The sequence below is a fragment of the Salmo salar genome, chromosome 19, assembly GCF_965601325.2.
Source record: "Salmo salar chromosome 19, fSalSal1, whole genome shotgun sequence".
Lineage (NCBI taxonomy): Eukaryota > Metazoa > Chordata > Actinopteri > Salmoniformes > Salmonidae > Salmo > Salmo salar.
In genome coordinates, this window is record NC_138309.1 from 84,222,501 (window position 1) to 84,237,053 (window position 14,553).

At 42.7% G+C, this 14,553-nt stretch overlaps 1 protein-coding gene across 1 annotated transcript in view; it reads right to left on the reverse strand.

The window, feature by feature from the left end:
- Nucleotides 1-14,553, reverse strand: part of LOC106579687 (uncharacterized) — a 132,246-nt gene that overhangs the window by 17,321 nt on the left and 100,372 nt on the right. The window contains exon 4 of the mRNA XM_082966011.1: nucleotides 4,233-4,360. Coding sequence (XP_082822137.1) covers nucleotides 4,233-4,360 — 128 coding nt within the window. The remainder of the gene's footprint in view (nucleotides 1-4,232; nucleotides 4,361-14,553) is intronic.

Consider the following 14,553-nt stretch of genomic DNA (forward strand, 5'->3'; position numbering starts at 1 on the left):
TGGCTCCTATAAATGAACACATTACAAAAAATACTCTCACTACATTTGGAAAAGGCAGAGCGCTGATGGAGAGAGCGAGATGGGGGGGGGGGGGGAGTGGAGACATGCCTTTGTTTCACTTCACACACATTTAATTGTTTTCCTCCTCACATTGTCACCGCCAGATCAAAGCGTCAAATCCAGGGTCACGGCACAGTGAAAAAGACCTGTTCCTGGTATTTAGTGTCATCTGTGGCAGCCGTCGGGGAGGGGGGGGGGGGGGGGGGGGGGGAGAGAGAGAGAGAGAGAGAGAGAGAGAGCGAGAGAGCGAGAGAGCGAGAGAGCGAGAGAGCGAGAGAGCGAGAGAGCGAGAGAGAGAGAGAGAGAGAGAGAGAGAGAGAGCGAGAGAGAACTCACTGGCATTCTTTCGCTGCCCCAGGGGAGCCCGTTGCCACAGCAATGGTAAACACCGCGAAGCAAGTCATGCAACAAGAGGCGACATATTATTGCCAATCAACTCCTTGTATATGGCCTGTGTTGTGACACATTAACCTTAGCCTCACTTAGTTCTTCTCTGGAGGTGTGTGTGTGTGTATACAGTGAATGTACAGTACCAAACCCCCCCTTTTGCCGTCAGAACAGCCATAATTCTTCAGGTCATGGACTCTACAAGGTATTGAAAGCGTTCCACAGGGATGCTGGCCAACGTTGACTCCAAAGCTTCCCACAGTTGTGTCAAGTTGACTGGATGTCCTTTGGGTGGTGGACCATTCTTGATACACACGGGAAACTGTTGAGCATGAAAAACCCAGCAATGTTGCATTTCTTGACACAAACCCGGTGTGCCTGGCACCTACTACCATACCCGTTCAAAGGCACTTAGATATTTTCTCTTGTCCATTCACCCTCTGAATGGTGCACATACACAATCCATGTCTCAATTGTCAGAAGGTTTAAAAATGCTTCTTTAACCTCTCCTCCCCCTCATCTACACCAGGGGTCTCAAACAGCTACCAGCCAAACAATTCTGTAAGTACATGCAATTTTAACATGTTCCACCGCAAACTGTCATAAACAAATCTCACAAGTATCAGACACCGCAAGCTCCCAGCGCAACTTGACATTATCCCACCCCTGGTTAGCCACTATTGGTTTAAAAACCACAACACAATATCTGCCAATTAATTTCCAGAATAATGTATCTGTCTGTGTGGTGAGTGCGTTCGTCTATAACTTCGTGTGTAGCCAGTTTATGTGATAATCGTCTTGTGGATTGATAGAAATACTTTCTTTCACCAAAACCTTCTCATGTTAACAGAAGTCATGAATGAGTATATCATGAGGAAGTATATCACGAGGAAGTATATCATGAGGAAGTATATCATGAGGAAGTGTATCATGAGGAAGTATATCATTAGGATGTATATCACGAGGAAGTATATCATGAGGAAGTATATCACGAGGAAGTATATCACGAGGAAGTATATCACGAGGAAGTATATCATGAGGAAGTGTATCATGAGGAAGTGTATCATGAGGAAGTGTATCATGAGGAAGTATATCATGAGGAAGTATATCATGAGGAAGTATATCACGAGGAAGTATATCACGAGGAAGTATATCACGAGGAAGTATATCACGAGGAAGTATATCACGAGGAAGTATATCATGAGGAAGTATATCATTTGTATCTATTATTTGTTATTTGCCATGAAATTAGCAGCAGCAGTACAGAACCATCGCTAGACCGACACATTCCTCACTCACTAGATGCACGATTGAAGGGGAATAACATAATAAAAATGGAAATGCGTTAGTTTTCTTCCAGACCTAAAAAAAAGTGTCTTCTGATGTGATTTAAATGGACTCAGAACAACCAACATCATTGTTTCCCTATGAACAATTGTAATTTTAAGAGTAAAAAATGAAAAACATCTAACTAGGAAAAATGAGAACACCATTTGGAAAAATAGCAAACATAATTTGAGAAATAAATCACAGATTTTATAGGGCCCCTTACAGTTGTTCATTAACCATGATTTTACCAGGTATATTGACAGAAAAAAAGTGTGTTACTTTCTCTTGTACACTAAGGACCTGGGAAGAGTTGTAGGGGGAATAGAAGAATGAGACTATTTGATAGCAAGAAAAAAACGTGTATCTCAAAACATGTTTAGTTATTTTTAAGTAGCTCTTATGCTTAAAAAAAAAGTTGGAGACCCCTGATCTATACTGATTGAAGTGGATTTTACAAGTGACATCAATAAGGGATCATAGCTTTCGCCTGGTCAGTCTACGGTATATTCGGAATGTACTCAGACACATTAACTTTTCCCACATTTTGTTACGTTACAGCCTTATTCTATTGAAAAATGGATAAAATCAAATAAAATCCTCATCAATCTACACACAATAGCCCATAATGACATCACAATACCCCATAATGACATCACAATACCCCATAATGACATCACAATACCCCATAATGAAAACTACTGATGCTAAACTTCACTGATCCATTCTCTCCCCGTCCACCATCCCCACCTCCATCAAGCGTTATTAGATCGCTCCAGTGGCGGTTAGGGCTCAGGGTACAGCGGGCAACAGCCCTCCCCTACCTACTCCCCTGACCCTCATCCCAAAAGCCCCCCAGAGTCTGCTATGGGATAACCAGAGTGGAGGTTCCCTGGTCTGTTACAGGATAACCAAAATGGAGGTTCCCTGGTCTGTTACAGGATAACCAAAATGGAGGTTCCCTGGTCTGTTACAGGATAACCAAAATGGAGGTTCCCTGGTCTGTTACAGGATAACCAGAATGGAGGTTCACTGGTCTGCTACAGGATAACCAGAGTGGAGGTTCACTGGTCTGCTACAGGATAACCAGAATGGAGGTTCACTGGTCTGCTACAGGATAACCAGAGTGGAGGTTCACTGGTCTGCTACAGGATAACCAGAGTGGAGGTTCCCTGGTCTGTTACAGGATAAACAGAGTGGAGGTTCCCTGGTCTGTTACAGGATAAACAGAGTGGAGGTTCACTGGCCTGCTACAGGATAACCAGAGTGGAGGTTCACTGGTCTGCTACAGGATAACCAGAGTGGAGATTCACTGTTTTGACAGGATAACCAAGTGGAGGTTCACTGGTCTGTTACAGGATAACCAGAGTGGAGGTTCATTGGCCTGCTACAGGATAACCTGAGTGGAGGTTCACTGGTCTGCTACAGGATAACCAGAGTGGAGGTTCATTGGCCTGCTACAGGATAACCAGAGTGGAGGTTCACTGGTCTGCTACAGGATAACCAGAGTGGAGGTTCACTGTTTTGACAGGATAACCAAGTGGAGGTTCACTGGTCTGCTACAGGATAACCAGAGTGGAGGTTCATTGGTCTGCTACAGGATAACCAGAGTGGAGGTTCACTGGTCTGCTACAGGATAACCAGAGTGGAGGTTCATTGGTCTGCTACAGGATAACCAGAGTGGAGGTTCACTGGTCTGCTACAGGATAAACAGAGTGGAGGTTCCCTGGTCTGTTACAGGATAACCAGAATGGATGTTCACTGGTCTGTTACAGGATAAACAGAGTGGAGGTTCCCTGGTCTGCTACAGGATAACCAGAGTGGAGGTTCACTGGTCTGTTACAGGATAACCTGAGTGGAGGTTCCCTGGTCTGTTACAGGATAACCAGAGTGGAGGTACACTGTTGTGACATGCACACTCTTTAACCATGACAATATACACACGTTTGTCCAACACGATCTCTCCAAACGTCACATTTTTAAGTTGCTCCAAACATCACATTTCAAAATGTTTTTGACACCCTGGGTTGCTACTCCTACTCAGCCAAACTTCAAATGTTGAAGTGTTTTTAAATTAAGGATCAAATACAAACATACCATAGGGATTGAACACATGACCTTCAAATCTCTGGGATTATTCTCAGTACATTGTAGTCATTTGGTGGATGCTCTTATCCAGAGTGGCTCGCAGTAGTGAGTACATACATTTTCATGCTTGTTTCCCCCCCATGGGAATTGAACCCACAACCCTGGTGTTGTGAGTGCTATGCTGTACCAACTGAGCCACCCCTGTAGTCCACTACAATTTAGCAAAACTCAAACCTTCTTGATGGTAATAGTTCTCACTGTTGCCCCTAGTGGCCGGTTTTGAAGACATTTCCTGACGTCCTCAGGACACGGACAGACGTCCAATTTTGAAGTGTTATCTTGAACGATCTGGCTGCATTTTGTCTGCTTACCTCCAGAAGGAGTCCGCTCTCTGTGATGCTGTTGCCCATAGCCTTAGGCAGGCTGTCTTTCCTGGGCTCGGAGACAGAGTTGGTGGATGGACTGATGTGCTTTCTGCTGGATGGCTTCTCGTGATTAACTGGAAAATAAGAGAGAGAGAAATAAAACATAAATACAGAGTTGATATTTCTTATGACTTGACTGTGTCAACTTGTTCAGTGGTGGACAATCTACTGTTAATGTAACCTTTATTTAACTAGGCAAGTCAGTTAAGAACAATTTCCTATTTACAATGACGGCCTAACCTGGCCAAACCCGGACGACGCTGGGCCAATTGTGCGCCGCCCTATGGGACTCCAAATCACGGCTGGATGTGATACAGCCTGGATACGAACCAGGGATTGTAGTGACACCACTTGCACTGAGATGCAGCGCTTTAGACCCCTGCACCACTTTGGATCCCTACTGTAGATAGTACAGTAGGTAGTATAGTAGTACAGTAGGTAGTATAGTAGGATGTACAGTAGTACAGTAGGTAATACAGTAGCTAGTATAATAGTACAGTAGGTAGTATAGTAGTACAGTAGGTAGTATAGTAGTACAGTAGGTAGTATAGTAGGATGTACAGTAGTACAGTAGGTAATACAGTAGCTAGTATAATAGTACAGTAGGTAGTATAGTAGTACAGTAGGTAGTATAGTAGTACTGTAGGTAGTATAGTAGGATGTACAGTAGTACAGTAGGTAATACAGTAGCTAGTATAATAGTACAGTAGGTAGTATAGTAGTACAGTAGGTAGTATAGTAGTACTGTAGGTAGTACAGCAGGTAGTGCAGTAGTACAGTAGGTAGTATAGTAGTACAGTAGGTAGTATAGTAGGATGTACAGTAGTACAGTAGGTAATACAGTAGGTAGTATAGTAGATAGTATAGTAGGTAGTATAGTAGGTAGTACAGTAGGTAGTACAGTAGTACAGTAGGTAGTATAGTAGTACAGTTGGTAGTATAGTAGGATGTACAGTAGTACAGTAGGTAGTATAGTAGTACAGTAGGTAGTATAGTAGAATGTACAGTAGTACAATAGGTAGTATAGTAGTACAGTAGGTAGTACAGTAGGTAGTATAGTAGTACAGTAGGTAGTACAGTAGGTAGTATAGTAGTACAGTAGGTAGTACAGTAGGTAATATAGTAGTACAGTATGTAATATAGTAGGTAGTACAGTAGGTAGTATAGTAGGTAATACAGTAGGTAGTATAGTAGGTAATACAGTAGGTAGTATAGTAGGTAGTACAGCAGGTTGTATAGTAGGTAGTATAGGATGTTGAGCTGGAGCCCTACTGTACTCTCTACTATACTACCTACTATATTACCTACTGTACTACCGACTATACTACCTACTGTACTACCTACTGTACTGCCTACTATACAACCTACTGTACTATCTACTATACAACCTACTATACTACCTACTGTACTACTATACTACCTACTGTATTACCTACTGTACTACTGTACATCCTACTATACTACCTACTGTACTACTATACTGCCTACTGCACTACTGTACTACTGTACATCCTACTGTACTACCTACTGTACTACCTACTATACTACCTACTGTACCACCTACTGTGCTACTATACTATCTAATGTGCTACCTACTATACCAACTACTGTACTACTTACTATATTACCTACTGTACTACCTACTGTACCACTATACTACCGACTGTACTAGCTACCGTACTACTATACCACCTACTGTACAACCTACTATGCTATCTACCGTACTACCTACTGTACTACCTACTGTGCTACCTACTATACTACTATACCACCTACCGTACTGCCGACTGTACTACTATACTATCTAATGTACTACCTACTGTACTACCTACTATACTACATACTATACCACCTACTGTACTAACTACTATACTACCTACTATGCTACATACTATACTACCTACTGTACTAACTACTATACTACCTACTGTACTAACTACTATACTACCTACTGTACTACTATACTACCTACTGTACTAACTACTATACTATGTACTGTACTACTGTACTAACTACTATACTACCTACTGTACTAACTACTATACTACGTACTGTACTACTGTACTAACTACTATACTACCTACTGTACTAGCTACTATACTACATACTATACTACCTACTGTACTAGCTACTATACTACCTACTGTACTAGCTACTATACTACCTACTGTACTACTGTACTAACTACTATACTACCTACTGTACTACTATACTACCTACTGTACTATCTACTATACTACGTACTGTACTAACTACTATACTACCTACTGTACTACTATACTGCCTACTGTACTACTATACTACCTACTGTACTAGCTACTATACTACCTACTGTACTAGCTACTATACTACCTACTGTACTACTGTGCTAACTACTATACTACCTACTGTACTATCTACTATACTACGTACTGTACTAACTACTATACTACCTACTGTACTACTGTACTAACTACTATACTACCTACTGTACTAACTACTATACTACCTACTGTGCTACTATACTACCTACTGTACTACTATACTACCTACTGTACTACTATACTACCTACTGTACTACTGTACTACCTACTATACTACATACTATACTACCTACTGTACTACTATACTACCTACTGTACTACCTACTGTACTACTGTACTAACTACTATACTACATACTGTACTAACTACTATACTACCTACTGCTCCAACCTCTTATTCTAGTCTCCTCAGTTTAGTCTGACTGGTGGAAACCAGGGCAGTTAATGAATGTTTCTGAGTTCCCCCCCCCCCCCCCACACACACACACACACACACACACACACACACACACACACACACACACACCACCCTCTCTCTCTCTCTCTCTCTCTCTCTCTCCTCTCTCTCTCTCTTTCTTATGAAAGCCTAGGAGAGGATGCTAGTCCAGGAAAGACAAATATAGAGGATGATTAATCGTTAGAGTTCTGCTTCCTCAGCCAACTGTGACGTATTCATTACCCTCGTTTTGGTGTTGTGTCAAAGAAAACCTAATGGGTCAGCGTTTATATGCTCTCTTCATTTATCACCAGGTGACAACTGCCAGACTAGTAGGTCTAAGTAGCCCTTCTTCCTCCCCCTGCTTTAAATAACACAACCCTCAGATGTCAGTATCAGTCTACTACACAACACAGGCAATAACATTACAGGTGTGTTCCTACAAAACACAGTACTTTATATACAGGGTGTATCATCTAATCCTTATGCATGATTAGTATCCATCAGTCATACGTGTACACAACTAGTGAAGAGAACGTATAAGGACCCCTCACCTTCTGGTCCTCTGTAGCTCACAACCCCCAAACATTTTAAACTCTTAGTGGTATCAACAGCCCTGCAGGTGGAGCATAGCGAAGAAAACAAGTGGGGTTGGTCACTCACCCTCTGTCTAACATTCCTGCAATCCAACATCCTGTCACTCACCCTCTGTCTGACATTCCTCCAACTCAACATCATCTCACTCACCCTGTCTAACATTCCTCTAATCCAACATCCTGTCACTCACCCTCTGTCTAACATTCCTCCAACTCAACATCCTGTCACTCACCCTCTGTCTAACATTCCTCTAATCCAACATCCTGTCACTCACCCTCTGTCTAACATTCCTCCAACTCAACATCCTGTCACTCACCCTCTGTCTAACATTCCTCTAATCCAACATCCTGTCACTCACCCTCTGTCTAACATTCCTCCAACTCAACATCCTGTCACTCACCCTCTGTCTAACATTCCTCTAATCCAACATCCTGTCACTCACCCTCTGTCTAACATTCCTCTAATCCAACATCCTGTCACTCACCCTCTGTCTAACATTCCTCTAATCCAACATCCTGTCACTCACCCTCTGTCTAACATTCCTCTAATCCAACATCCTGTCACTCACCCTCTGTCTAACATTCCTCTAATCCAACATCCTGTCACTCACCCTCTGTCTAACATTCCTCCAACTCAACATCCTGTCACTCATCTGTGAACCAAGCGACGTTCTTATTTCTAGTGTAATAAGTCATTATAGGCACACAAAAACATGGTTCACAATGAGCAACTCTGAGAATATATCATCAATCTGGAGGAAGGGGAGGGAGGCAGGGAGAGCGGGAGGTAGGGAGGCAGGGAGAGAAAGAGTGAGAAAGAGAGAGACAGAGAGAACGTTCAACTCCCTGGGAAGGCCTCGCGTTCAACTCCCTGGGAAGGCCTAGCGTTCAGCTTCCAGGGAAGGCCTAGCGTTCAGCTCCCTGGTGAAGGCCTAGCGTTCAACTCCCTGGGAAGGCCTAGCGTTCAGCTTTCAGGGAAAGCCTAATGTTCAGCTCCCTGGGAAGGCCTAGCGTTCAGCTCCCTGGGAAGGCCTAACGTTCAGCTCCCTGGGAAGGCCTAGCGTTCAGCTCCCTGGGAAGGCCTAGCGTTCAGCTCCCTGGTGAAGGCCTAGCGTTCAACTCCCTGGGAAGGCCTAGCGTTCAGCTTTCAGGGAAAGCCTAATGTTCAGCTCCCTGGGAAGGCCTAGCGTTCAGCTCCCTGGGAAGGCCTAACGTTCAGCTCCCTGGGAAGGCCTAGCGTTCAGCTCCCAGGGAAGGCCCTAGCGTTCAGTTCCCTGGGAAGGCCTAACGTTCAGCTCCCTGGGAAAGCCTAATGTTCAGCTCCATGGGAAGGCCTAACGTTCAGCTCTCTTGGAAGCCCTAACGTTTAGCTCCCACCCTCGTAAACATTGCAGGGGTGCCAACTTCAGAAGCATGTGAGCACTCCTCTCTGACAGGCCTTGTATGCACCCTCCCTCCCTCCGCAGCACAGGAAATCCACAGGAGAGGGGGGGGGGGGGGGGGGGGGGAAGCTGGCTGACCGAAGCCCCGTTGTCACACAAGCTAACCGCCTATCAATCTTCTCTCTGGTCCCTGACAGAGCGCTGGCACCTGGCCAAACCCTTGCGTGCAAGCCGGCAAGACACATTAGCCTATGAAGAATTTAATCATAACAACAGCTGTTAAATATTGATGACTGCTGGCAAACACTGAATGCTCTCCGCAAAGGTCAAAACCGCAGTGTAATGGAAACAAATTCTTCATTATATGATGTATTGAATATCCCAAACTCTCTTTTTTTAGGTAATGTGGCATGAAATCAAGGACAAAAGCTGAAGAACATACGCACATCAGGTACGTTTAGCAGGTGCTGGAGTTGTAGGTGCACTCAGGGCTTGGTTTTGTGCCTCTGTAGTTTCTGAAGACAAACTGAATTCCTTTTTTTTTTTTTTGTGGTTCTATTGCCTTGTCTTGTCTTGTTATAAGGCCATAACATTGTAGTATTTTCTGTGTTATGGTTGCAATTCTTGAACCGAGACCACAATCACATTAACTATAAATCCTTAATCTGACATGTTGTTTTTAGAACATACAAACTGATGTCTCTTGCCTTCAGTGCTACGAGCGACAACAATGTCATACTTGTTTGGACCAGACAGCATCAGATAGATGGCCCACATGTAAAGAGACAGATGGGTGCTGTTTCGCTTGCTTGGATGCTTTCTCTGGTGAAATACATTCAGCCTCTTTTGAATTTAATGAAAATTATGAAACACTGAGGGACAAAAAATGTATTATATTATGTTTTCAAATGTTTTTATGTTTGCGGGAAGCCGGGCTTCTCTTGGCATCCATGAATACACGCCACTGACTTAAATATGTTTGAACTTGTGGCTTGAATATTACTGGGATATAATTATTATAGCTACTTCCAAACAGTAATAGTGTTTGACTTTCAAAATAGACTACCTTAGCTTTTTATATTTACCATGACATATCTGAAACTAAAGGCAACTCGAGCAAAAGATCTCATGGCAAAATTACAACCATGACCTCAACCATGGCAGCAAGAAGGCCTCAAAACATTCCAGAATGTTCCATGTCATGGAATGGTAAAACAAACCAAATCCTTTTTTTCACTCGCTACATATCCACTTCATTTGGAAGACCAACAACATGCAAATACATGTAGGAAAATGGCCACAAAGAGTGTATGCATTAGTCTGAGATGAGGAAATGAAGCAGGAGGGAATCTTTTTTTTCGAGTGCCCAAATGAAATCATTAGTGAAGCACGTTACAATAATCCATTCGATTGTTTATTATGCCAGTGATTTAAAAGGTCATTTTGTGGATATCAATCACATATCTCCAGCAGAACAGACCAAGATAGACCAATTCGTCAGTCATTTCCCCTCTCCTTGCTAGTTTCCTAGACGGGGCTAGAAGAAGAAGACACTCAGGGTGAGAAGGTTCCTGGGAATTAACGGCAACTCCATTGCTTCAGCCTCAGGGACCGACCGACTGAATGGATGACTGACTGACTGACTGACTCACTGACTGAATGACTGAATAACTGAATGACTGAATGACTGAATGACTTTATGCAGCAGTTCTATTTCTATCTGTAGTTAATTCCGGTTTCCTTTGATAAACTATACACGTTAATTCATTTGTTTCAGTGTTCCTCCTCTTCCAGACGACCATGGGGGTTGAGATACAACCCTGACTCTGTTATCGGCATGGTTTGGGACTGGCTTCTCTGTTGCTTTATCAACAATATTTGTTGGCCATTGAAGATCCCTTGAAGCCCAGTCATAAAGGTTAGGGCTATCCCTCTATGTAATGGTAACATCTACTCGTGTAAAGGAGAGAGAGGCCAAGGTGTTGGGTTTTACAGTGATATCAAACCGGAGCATGAGCACCCATTAACCGACTTTGTGTGGTGTGTGTGTGTGGTGTGTGTGTGTGTGTGTGTGTGTGTGTGTGTGTGTGTGTGTGTGTGTGTGTGTGTGTGTGTGTGTGTGTGTGTGTGTGTGTGCGTGCACACCCGTCTAATGCTTTTCCTTTCCATTCATGTGCTGACAAGAATGATGGGAGCGTTACATTCATAAAACGGATAAAAAGAGGATCATCACCAGAGGTTACAGCTGAACTTCTTTATTTACATCCTCTCTGTCTTTCACAAGCAGGGTGTTACCGTAATACTTCACCAGCCACTGTATTAATTCATTGTTTCAAAGGAAAAATAAATGAATTCAATTAACTTTCATATATTTACAGTACATAGGCATAATGTTTGTACACACATGCAAGTCAACGTTTTTAGTAAGCTGTAAACGCATGTATTAAGTTGTAAGCCCATTTAGTAAGCTGTAAACACATTTAGTAAGCTGTAAACACATTTAGTAAGCTGTAAGCTCATTTAGTAAGCTGTAAATGCATTTAGTAAACTCTAACCCATTTAGTAAGCTATAAGCTCATTTAGTAAGCTGTAAACACATTTAGTAAACTCTAACCCATTTAATAAGCTATAAGCTCATTTATTAAGCTGTAAACACATTTAGTAAACTCTAAACCCATTTAGTAAGCTGTAAGCTCATGTAGTAAGCTGGAAACACATTTAGAAAATCTAAACTCATTTAGTAAACTGTAAACTCATTTAGTAAGCTGTAAACTCATTTAGTAACCTGGAAATGCATTTAGTAAGTTGTAAGCTCATTTAGTAAGCTATAAACTCATTTAGTAAGCTGTAAACTCATTTAGTAAGCTGTAAACTCATTTAGTAAACTGTAAACTGTAGAAATGCAATTTATTTCAAGTTTAATTAGAGCCAAATCTGAAATGAATAGCTCCCGTTTAAACAAGCAAAAACTTTAGGACTGAACCAGATGTGTTTCCAAATGTGGTGGACAGTATAAACCATCCACATGTTTTATAGCAAATGATGGCAAATACAAAGAAGGGGAGAGAGAGCCATATGGGGTTTTGTGTAGGCTTGGCTCTGTAGCAGAGTTATTGTAAGTGCTTCGTAGGGTCCGGGGTCCTAAAGTAAATCCACTTAATCAAAGTCAGAGCAAAACATTTTACTTTGGGGCCCGAGGCCTCGGGTTATAGAACTTCTAAGAAGTATACAGCAGATTCCTTTTTTTTTGTTTTTTGTACAGTATATTCAATCAATCATGTGAAAGCTAAATCGTCCACGCCATTTTTATTTTCATGGAAATGTATTGAGACTTAGCTTTAAACTTTAGTTCTGAAGACTTAAAGTTGATGAAGTTGACAGTGAATGCCTTGAATATAGCTCTGTGCAGGAAACACTTAAGACAAGTCAAACAACTCTGGAAATAATTGTGCGTTTTGGAGCCCTCTATTTTAGTCTCTTGGATGCGGGGATGAGAGGAGAAAGAGAAAGAGAGAGAAAGAGGAAAAGGACAGGTTTAAAGAGAGTCCGGACAGACAGAGAGAAGTGCACCCCAAGCAATGGAATTCACCATTTGAAGCCTATCCACAAAGACAATGCAGATAGCTTATGAGCAAGGCTAGAAGTGTCCTCCTACTCAACTGGTCAACACTTAGCATGGTCTATTTTGCGGTTACACTTGCTAGCTAACCAGCCGAGGCCCGTACCTGATACCTCTCAGAAAGATATGTTTCAACTTGGAATGTTATCATCACCTTCATCTGATGAAGTATTGCAACAGTGAGCCCTATTGGATGAAGTATTGCAACAGTGAGCCCTATTGGATGAAGTATTACAACAGTGAGCCCTATTGGATGAAGTATTGCAACAGTGAGCCCTATTGGATGAAGTATTACAACAGTGAGCCCTATTGGATGAAGTATTACAACAGTGAGCCCTATTGGATGAAGTATTGCAACAGTGAGCCCTATTGGATGAAGTATTACAACAGTGAGCCCTATTGGATGAAGTATTGCAACAGTGAGCCATATTGGATGAAGTATTGCAACAGTGAACCCTATTGGATGAAGTATTGCCAGAGTGAGCCCTATTGGACGAAGTATTGCAACAGTGAGCCCTATTGGATGAAGTATTACAACAGTGAGCCCTATTGGATGAAGTATTACAACAGTGAGCCCTATTGGATGAAGTATTGCAACAGTGAGCCCTATTGGATGAAGTATTACAACAGTGAGCCCTATTGGATGAAGTATTGCAACAGTGAGCCCTATTGGATGAAGTATTACAACAGTGAGCCCTATTGGATGAAGTATTACAACAGTGAGCCCTATTGGATGAAGCATTGCAACAGTGAGCCCTATTGGATGAAGTATTACAACAGTGAGCCCTATTGGATGAAGTATTACAACAGTGAACCCTATTGGATGAAGTATTGCCAGAGTGAGCCCTATAGGATGAAGTATTACAGCAGTGAGCCATATTGGATGAAGTATTGCAACAGTGAACCCTATTGGATGAAGTATTGCCAGAGTGAGCCCTATTGGACGAAGTATTGCAACAGTGAGCCCTATTGGATGAAGTATTGCAACAGTGAGCCCTATTGGATGAAGTATTACAACAGTGAGCCTTATTAGATGAAGTATTACAACAGTGAGCCTTATTAGATGAAGTATTGCAACAGTGGATCTCTGGATCTCTGCCCACACAATAACAGAAGTAATCAGTTAAAAAGATTATAGTCTGTTTCAGCTCATTGAGGGAAATAATAAGTTGGTCCAGCGAGATGAATCCATATGGGAGCTGGGCCGGAGAGCGCTGCAGTAATGCACCCACAACACGCAATGCTAGCTGGTTAGGCTAACTAACCCTGACCTGCAGCAGCAGTAGCCTTCAGCCAGTGGGACTTTGCCTCTTTTCATGTTGTGCTAGCACTAGGCCACTCCTCCGGTGCCTGTTTAGCATTAACGCTAACTTTGTGGGAAAACACTTGGGCAGCGAACTATTCTCTCTTATGTTTCCATTCAAAATCCTCCGCCGACCACCACCACGCCTATTGCATGTGTGTTTATATCTGTATCAAGAGTTAGCCTAGCAGGATACTCAGCAGAGGATAGGCTGAGGATAATCCGAGTTAGAGTGAGGAGTAATGAGTTAGTGCTGGTACTTTAGAGGCACCACTGTTGATGAGGAGAGGACACAGTCAGTGAACTGATGAGCTGAAGAGTCATGGACCCCGTTGGCATTGGCACTGTTAATACTGCCACTGGCGAGAGAGGTACAGGAAACGGACACCACCTGGCAACGGTCCAAACAGTTCTCTATGCAACGATGAACTAGCTGATTCAGGTCCGTCTGTGGATGGACCTGGACGCCCCATCGACAATCTACCTGTCACACAACACCCGCGAAGCCGGGCCAAAGATTGACGCGTTAATGGCGATCATGAATTATGTACGATCCGGATCACGACTATCACTTGATCCCCAAACTGTGGACACATTTATCAGCTTATGCCCACTTAATTACAGTTCCT